The sequence below is a fragment of the Nelumbo nucifera genome, chromosome 1, assembly GCF_055504915.1.
Source record: "Nelumbo nucifera cultivar China Antique chromosome 1, China Antique-T2T, whole genome shotgun sequence".
NCBI lineage: Eukaryota > Viridiplantae > Streptophyta > Magnoliopsida > Proteales > Nelumbonaceae > Nelumbo > Nelumbo nucifera.
The window spans coordinates 216,145,982-216,155,042 of record NC_142649.1 but is presented as its reverse complement, the minus strand read 5'-3'; the positions used below and the strand labels follow the sequence as shown (position 1 = coordinate 216,155,042).

Below are 9,061 nucleotides of genomic sequence, written 5' to 3'. Positions count from 1 at the left end.
CAACCACATGGGTTCAGCCCAGCCTCTGTTACAAGGCCTGGCCGAATTCACTGTAGGAAACAATGAACCCCTGAGCCCATCACCATGGGCTCTTAATGGGCCCAACACTTACACTAAGTGGTCCCTAGGTCAAGCCGCCTTATAAAAACCCAAGGACTATGGGTAGATGCAAGATTAGCCCATCAGGTATTACACTCAATGGTCTTACACTTAACCTCTCAACCCATAATGATCAAACACTGCCCGACAAGAGAGGACCTCTCCCTCGGCTGCAAGGAACAGTGCTACACTCTCTAATCACATGGATCCCAGGAATTAAAATATTTTGCAAACATTTTGAAACTGTAATATATATATGTATATCTCTATATAAATATATTTTGCAAAAACAAATTTCAATGATTGAAATCTGCTGCCGGCAGCTTTGGTTTCCATCAGAGAGAGTGCATCCCTGATCATTCACTTTGTCCAACAAAGGGGTTGATCCTATCACTATGATCACCCACTCAGATGAATTCTCGGACTGTCCCAACATACCCTCGTTTTGACCCCCTCTAAGGATCTCACTGATTGGCATATCAAAGACGACCCAATCTGACACCTAGTGCAGTATCATAATCGAGTCTAGGGGTCAGGTGTAACATTCTAGTTTTTCCCATCTATCTCCAAGGTCCAGGGCAATACTGGAATTCTGATCCGGTTCAGGGTTTCAAGAAAACCCACATTGCATGTACCTCAGGTCTCACCCTGGCAGCTGAGACAAGCCACCCCAACTAACTTGGTGGCACATCAATGTCAGCCTTGGCAGGATAAGTCTCCTCAGATCTATCCAATGGCTGTGAAGATTCTAAACTAACACGAGTCTCATATGTGTCCAGTTTAAGGGTATTACACAGAAACACACCATGATAACACGAATCAAATATGTACTTTATTCATTTACATTAAATGTCATAATGTACATCATTCTGATTGGAGCTAAGGGCATACACTATGTAACAATAACTCTCGTAATGAAGCAATCCATAATCCCATTTTTCCAAAAGAAGTAACCATAACTTATTCTCCTAATGTGTCATATGTGCCACACCAGCAATTAAATGGAATTAGCAAGAAAATTGCATTTGGCAATCCTGTTTCTAAAAAAACATTTTTGTAATGATTAGCTTTGGGATTCGGGAAATGAGGGGTTTCTGAAATGTCAAATGCCCTCCATATATTGCTCACTCAGCTCTTTTATCATTTCTGTCGAATATATTGCAGACTTAACAATTAAGTAAGTTGAAAGAAGTTAAAACAGTTTAGTATCATACCTACAATGGTGTCATAGAAGATTAAAGCTTCAATTCTGAGGCTAGCTCTATTTAGTTTGAGAAGAAGAAAGAGGCTTGTAAATGGGAGTCAATGGAAACACTTAGACCTAGTGTGAGATGAAAACACAGTATTGGCACCTAGTAGTATATGCAATGTAGATTGCAAACAACCATCTCTAGGTTGTCTACATGGATGTGTAGCTAGGCCTTAGGATGAGCCCTGAAGTTGGGTTTACTCCATTGCACTGTTGGGTTGCTCCATTGCAACCTAGGTAACCAGGGTTAAAATCTTGGAAAAGCCTTTCTATATGTGCAGGGGTAGGGCTGTGCACATCTGTTCCTCTCTAGACCCCACATTGGCGGGAGCCATATGCACTAGGCTTCCCTTTTCAATGTCATTAGAAATAATCCATTTGACTGGAATCTGCCAATTAGATAGCATTCCAAATACAACACATGCAAGCCTTCCACTAGACTGTTAAATGATATAGACTTAAATCAAAATAATAAATAAAACTGTATTTTATTGGTTTTCTAAACTAATTCCAGATCCCAAAGGAAATCTTTAATCTCCTATTACCCATCCAAAATTGCAACACAGTAGTGGGATGAAACCATGTGATGTAGTGGAGTAAAATGCTAGGAAAAGATTAAAAATACTCATCTATAAAAGGATCATGCATGTTGAGGTGGATGAGTGCCAAATGGCTGCATCTGTAGGTGACAAGTTGAGAAAAATTTGCCTAAGGTCATTTATTTATCTGCATATAAGGCCATTGATTACAATAGTGAAGAGTGATCTAGTTTGAGCTGAAGGTTTTTAAAAAGCTAGGGGAAGGCTTCAAAGACATATTGTAGTAAGGATAGAAGACCTAAGAAGAAGATGTTCCTCTTGCCTGCCAAAGATCTAGCCTCTTTGATATAGTTACAATTACCAAGATCTGGTCCTCCATCTCTTATTTTCCTGCCATAACTTGTGTCCCCCTTATACATTTTACAAGGTAGAACCGTAGAACTCCTAGATGCCAAAGAAAACTATGGCCAAGAATTAAGAACCTAAAAAATAGGTGGTCCATCTATTCCTCAGCTTCTTAAGACATTATGCTTATGTTAGGGATCTTCAACCCTCTATGATTAAGATGATTAACAGCATCTTCTCCACAAAGACCAACTACGTAAAAGCCTCCATGCTGCTTGGAGGAAACACAGATTGATGATAATTGATAGTTCTTGTCATTTCGTTTTTTGAATTAGACACTTGGATTAGTTTTATTTCTTTGTAGTCCTAGGAATGTATCCTCAAACGTCCATTTGGGTTTATTTAGAATGATTTTTTTATAGATATAACTGAATCTTTATTAAAAAAAAGACAACAAATTTATAGAGCTATGTACAACCCTAGGAAAGGCTATAAGATCCACCTATCCCCCAGGAGAAAAAAATTATGACTGAATTTTTTATACAAAACTTGTCCTCATCTCCAAAGGATATCTTTTTTAAACACAATTGTAGAGAGGATGAGGAGTAACTTTGTAATTTTACTTTCTTTATTTGGCTCTTTTGTATATCTCTTTGTATATTACTATACATATTTTACTCTTGTAAGGATAGAACTGTCCATTCTCACATCATGTGAGGACTGTACACATCCATCAATTTTCGTGTGACTCTATTGTCTCTTCTCTTCTTCAACTGGAACTGACATGGTATCGGAGCAGGTTTTGTCTCTGATCTTATTGCTTCTTTGTCAAATTTTATGGGTAGTAATCTCATCTCTCTACTGAGATCTACTGTATCTTTCAATTGATGGAGTGTATAGGGATGTTTTTTTATCAACGCTACCTACTGTACAGACAAAGTTCAAACTCTGCAAGAGAGATTTCATTAGATCTCTCTTGGGAGATCTCATATTAGGGCCAAACTTCACATCTAGTGTCACCTAGACCAGATCTATTTGATGTACAAATATCTCTTGATTTGGGGAAGTTTTGAAGGGGTTTTGATCCTCCTCCTTGGGTGGCTACTACTTATAGTTTCCTTTTTTAGACTATTGATTTTTTGACCGAGGCTTCAAACTTCGTTTTCTTACACTAAGGGTCTCAGTGATTCCTGATGATTATTATCTCCTCCTCAAGTTATTCCCCTTGACTTATGGTGATTGTTATCAACTTTTCTATAGTCTTTCTTTGGTTTTTTGACTGAATATGGGATCTGAAAGGGGTGATATCATATCTGCGAAATTCGATGAAACAAACTATGCTCTCTAGAAATTCCATTTCCAATTTTTTGTTGAAGGGAAGGGTATGTGGGGCTATTTAGATGGTACCACAACCATTCCTGATGCTACAAATGATAAAGGGCTGAAGTAGTGGAAAATCAATAATGCCCAAATAGTTTCTTAGATATTAAGTTCAGTCACTATCGATGTAGCTATTCTTATGAGGGGCCTGAAAACATGGTTTTAAAAAATGACACCGAAACGGAACCGTTCTGGCCACTGGTTTCTGGGTCAATGGATCGACTGTCTGGCTCGAACGGACGGCCCATTCTGACCAAAAAACTAAAAAATAAAAAATATAATTAAAAATAAAAAACGACCAAAACCGTTGAACAGGTCGACGAGTCGATGGTTCGACTACCTGAGTCAATAGGTCATTGACTAATTCAACGGTTTTTTACCAGGGACCAGGTTTGGGGTAAAACGGAACTGGTTGCCTAGACAGTGCCCAGGCCAAAGGGTCCGACTGTCCTAGTCAACAGTAGTTCAAAAATCGTAACTAAAAACTGCTAAGGAGATGTATGACTACCTTCTGGTGTATCAGTAGTCAAATATGTCTAAACAATAAAGAATACAGGAATATTATGCCAGCTTTGTTAATCTATGGACAGAATATGAACTTGTTCATCTTGGGGCCACAACTACTAATTATTGTGTAACAACTATGAAAAGGCATTTCGATCGAAGGAAGATTATGCACTTTCTTATGCATCTTAGACCCAACTATGAGTTGATAAAATCCAACATACTCAGTAGGGAAAATGTGCTTGACTTGGACACTATAAAATTGACCTTTGGCAACAGTCCAAATATTGCTAATATAGAAAAAACTGTTGCCAAATGTTTTACTTACAACTGAGCAAGTTGTTGCTAGCAAAGACATTGTTAAAAGTGTTTTGCAACAATCAAGTGTTGTTTACTATGCTTTTTACAACAGTCAGTCCAGTCGTTGGCAAAAATAGTGTTTTACAACAACCATTTGCAATCGTCACCAAACAAATTGTTTTAGCAACAATGTATAAAAACGATTACCTATATAGTTTTTTAGCAACAACCGATTACTTGTTGCTTAATGGTACCATCCCTAACAATTATGTTAGCTGTTGTTAATTGTAAATTTTCAACAATTGAATAATTGTATCTGACAATCATCTTAGACAACAACCTGTATAAACTATTGTTGAATGGGAAACAATAAAACAATTGTTGCCCCAAAGTTCCTTATACAACGATGAAGTTAATTGTTGCCAATTGTAAATTAGTAACAACTAAACAATTATTTCTTATAAGTATTTATGGCAACAAATTTTATGAATTGTTGTTGAATTAACAACAATCAAGCACTTGTTACTTTAAGGCTCCATACACATCAATCAAGTCAAACAATTTTGCAATTGTTTCTTATAAGTATTTATGACAACAATTTTTATGAATTGTAGTTGAATTAACAACAATCAAGCACTTGTTACTTTAAAGCTCCATACACAATAATCAAGCCAATCGTTGCTAATTGTAACGTGACCACAATTTGAATAAATGTTTCTCATAAATATTTGTGAATTGTTGTTGAATTACATCTCAACTGTATTTATACAAAAATATGTTAAAAATATATTACAATTTCTAAATTGCTATCATAAATTATACAATTAACAAATAGAAATTTGGTCCAATGTATCCACCCACATATCTAAGAGAAGACTGGTAACAGCAAGGCAATGCATCCATTGCATAAAGTCTGCAGTTCTCTCCTTGCAAGGCCGAGCAAACTCTTCAACAACCCCAAGAACCACTTCTTCAAATTCCCCAACAGAAGCATGTACTTTCCTCGCCAACTCTGAAACTGTAAACGCCCACTCCCTGTCTCCACCTAGGTTAATGTTGCATGGATTTTGGTTGTCCGTAGTCAGATTTCCTATTGCTTCTTCTCTCTGCACCCTAACCATCCTCCCTTCACATATTAGATGCTTATCTTAGTAAGAACAAAAATAGGCAAAAATATAACATTTTTCTCTTTTTTAAGCCAAAAAATAAAGCAAATTTCATTAAAAAAACTAAGAATACAACTGAAGAGGACAGTTGTGTATACTGGCGGCAAAGACGGTAGAAAACATATGAAGGAGGTTAAACAATGAGGCTGAGAACAAACCTGGCATGCAAGAAAGATTAAAGCAAAACTAGTACGTAATCTGTAGCTCTAAATTAAATAATGCTTTCTTTAGTTATGAAGTTGACAAAAACACTCTTATGACACACTGAGTTTTTTCTTTTATTTTTCATGTTACAAACGGATCCCCAAAACCAGCTATTATATAAGAAAATCTCCTCGGAGAAACTAAACCCTCACATCACTCATCACATATTCTTTTATCTTCTTTCTCTTCTTTTATCTATTCTAGTATCTGAAAAACTGAAACCAAAATCAGCAAAAGATGGTATGTTAGAGTAAAAGGGAGAAAGTAATGGGAGTCGTTGTCGGTTTCCGTAGGAGAAGGAAAACCTCCACCCCTTTGGCTTTGGATAAGTTGCATGAAGCCACATCCCAAGTCCACAACAAACCGGGCGGCCCCACCCTATGTGACGTGATTACAGGCTTACAACTCTGTTTCTGTTATTAGCTAGTCTGACAGCAAGGAAAAGAAACAAGTGCTTACATCAACAAAGTTAACCATGTGTCTGTGTTATCAGAGTAGATCTAGCAGCTAGCTCAATTCAATGCCGGGTTCTCTACTATCTACTATCTGCTGTTAGAATTCAGAAACCTACCTCATTCCTCAATATTCCTCAACATCAGTCAAGACACCAGAGTCAAGACTAAAGAAGAGAGGAGCCCTGTACAAGTTACAATAAGCTAGCTTATGCCGCCCTTAATTTGTATTCGTTTCCTAGATAATTAAGCATTGATCATCAAGTTCAATTTCTTATTAATCTGTCTTCGTTTTCTAGATAATCTGTGTGAAGTCTAAAGACTCTAAACTATAAGATGCAATAGAAAGAAAAACTTAATTAACTTGGTCCTTTGTTTGGTGACCTTAAATATCAGTTGCTTGGTAAAAGACATTGACAAAAAATTGTTATAAGAAGGACCAACACTATTTTGTTATGATAAAATATTTAACTAACATTGGGAGGAGGGGGGTTGATTGGTCAAAGTTCTTGTAATATCATACCTTTCGGGCATCATAAAATTATCCTTATCTTGAATGAATGATTTATGAGACATAATATAAAACTGCAAGAGAGGAAAACCATGTTTTTGAGATCAGAAATTCAAAAAGTTGAGAGGAAAACCTTGAGCTGAGATCCTTTCTGCTGCTTCTATTTCTAGTTTCTCATTATGCTCATCTTCCTTGCCATTGTCCTGAAGAGGTAACAAGAAGTTCTGCAAAACCAGAAATCCTCATTATTCTTAATCACTTGAACAGATATACCTTCTTTCAAGTTTTTAATGAGATTGCTATTAACTATTAAGTTGCAATTTGAATTTCCATTGAACCAAGGAAACATGGTGTATCCACCATAGCTAGCAAAATTTAGAACAGATATACCTTCTCCTTGTCTAACTGCTCTAGAGCTTTGTAGGAAGCCATCATCTGCAGTCTTTCACTTTGGTGCTTCAACTGGAAAATCTCTTGAAGATCATTAGCTAATGTTGGAAATGATGTCAATTTGGAGTTTCTGAATGGTGGAAAACAAATATTACATAAGTACAATAAAAAGATTTTACACCTAACTTTCTTTGAAATGCAATGACCAATGATGCCAATAAACATAAAGGCTAGTATCTTCTGATGGATATGAAAGATCAGTGCCTAAGATGTTTTAAGCTTCAGTGGCCACCACAAACTAGTTTAATACTGTTCAGTCATGGGAATTCCCATTCTGTTGCCTCTTGGAACTTCGAGTTTAATGAATTCTGTTCCTCTTTACTGACATTAAGCCACTAAATGGTCATTATCCATTTAGGATTTAGTATCTATAAGTAATCCTGTATTCTACCTATAACGCCTGGAATTGAATTCCCTATCTGAAAGAATAAAACACATGCTGTCAGGATATAGTACCTGAGTATGGATAATGACCAAGCATTCCCTATCTGAAAGTGTCAAGCTTTATCTGAGTATGGATAAGGAAGTACCTGTAAGTAATCAACATCAGGGGAAGGTTTGAACTCTGACACAAGCAAAGCCCCTGACCCTTCCACAACAGATTCAACTTGAGTTGGAACTTGTGTAGCTATCTCTTCATCAGACCCAAGCATGTGCATCTTGTTCCTCACTTCATTTCTCTGGCCATCCAGATCTTGATCCTTTTGAAACCGATTGAGTTATTTTCTTGTTCTTCATTTCTTTGACCCAAACAAGATCTGACCATCCAGATCTTGTTCTTCACTTCATATCCTTAAATGAAACCGATTGAGTTATTTTCTTCACTGTTAGGCTAGAAAACACACCTTTTGGACAGTGAAAGAAGTTGGATGAATGGCCGGATAAGAAGCCACTAATTGATGGTCAGAATAAATAGATTAAGTTAGTCATTTATCCAGAAGATGACACACCCAAAATAGGTTAATCCCCTGCAAAGAACAATGACACAGTAGATCTTTCTGCTACACAATCCGGTTTTTCATATTCAAACAAGGTGAAACATGAGACTGCAGCTCTGGACTTGGAATTAAGCATCACATAGAATACAGTTCTTTAATTGCAAATGAAGAAACCACATCATATAGCCGTATGAAATGAGAATTGCAATACACATCATGAATATGATTTAAATTACTTCCACCCTAAACCCAAGTTCAACAATTAAACCATTATAGTAAAATGTAAGAAAACCTACAATCTGAAAGACCTCGCGTCATGGGTCAAGTCAGCTTCAAATGCCAGTGCCCTTCCTGAACAGGTTTGATTGCTTACCTGATCCAAGGGACAATAAAGCACAGGTAAGCCAGGTTGTTGAAATATTTAACTACCTCATACAATTTGTTTTCTAACAAAAAAAACCCTGAATTTTTGGATTCCAGCATTAATATTCTGTCAGTTAATCTCATGGAATATTCTATGCATTTATAAAATCCAAACCACCCTTATGTTGTTTTCTAGAACCATTTTCTCTAATGGTTTTGTTTTCTATAACAAAAGCAACTGTCATATCAGAAAAACTATATAATACAGTTTTACTGATGTAGTAGTTGATTTTGTTTTAGTAAACAGCCATTCCCATTGTTGATTTTGTGTAACATGATTTCTGTATGCTGATGATTGGATATTTTTAATTACTTCACTATGTTGTTCTATACTTCCAGCTTTTGTCCAAACAAAGTACAATGCAAATTTCCAATATAACCACTCTTCCAGAACAATTCAATGAGTAGGAAAAGGATTCCAAGCATATAACTGCACCCACTTTTCTTTAAATGTTGCTTTTTTTTATAATTATGTTTGAATGTTGCTATTAGAGGACAAGG

At 36.4% G+C, this 9,061-nt stretch overlaps 1 protein-coding gene across 1 annotated transcript; it reads right to left on the bottom strand.

The window, feature by feature from the left end:
• Window positions 1-5,152: 5,152 nt before the first annotated feature.
• Window positions 5,153-8,488, bottom strand: LOC148804509 (uncharacterized). The gene is made up of 3 exons (XM_088888140.1): window positions 7,140-8,488; window positions 6,883-6,973; window positions 5,153-5,542 (listed from the first exon to the last, which is right to left on the bottom strand). Exons 1-3 carry the CDS (start codon window positions 7,362-7,364, stop codon window positions 5,241-5,243), a joined length of 618 nt encoding a protein of 205 aa, XP_088744266.1. The 5' UTR covers window positions 7,365-8,488; the 3' UTR covers window positions 5,153-5,240.
• Window positions 8,489-9,061: the final 573 nt, after the last annotated feature.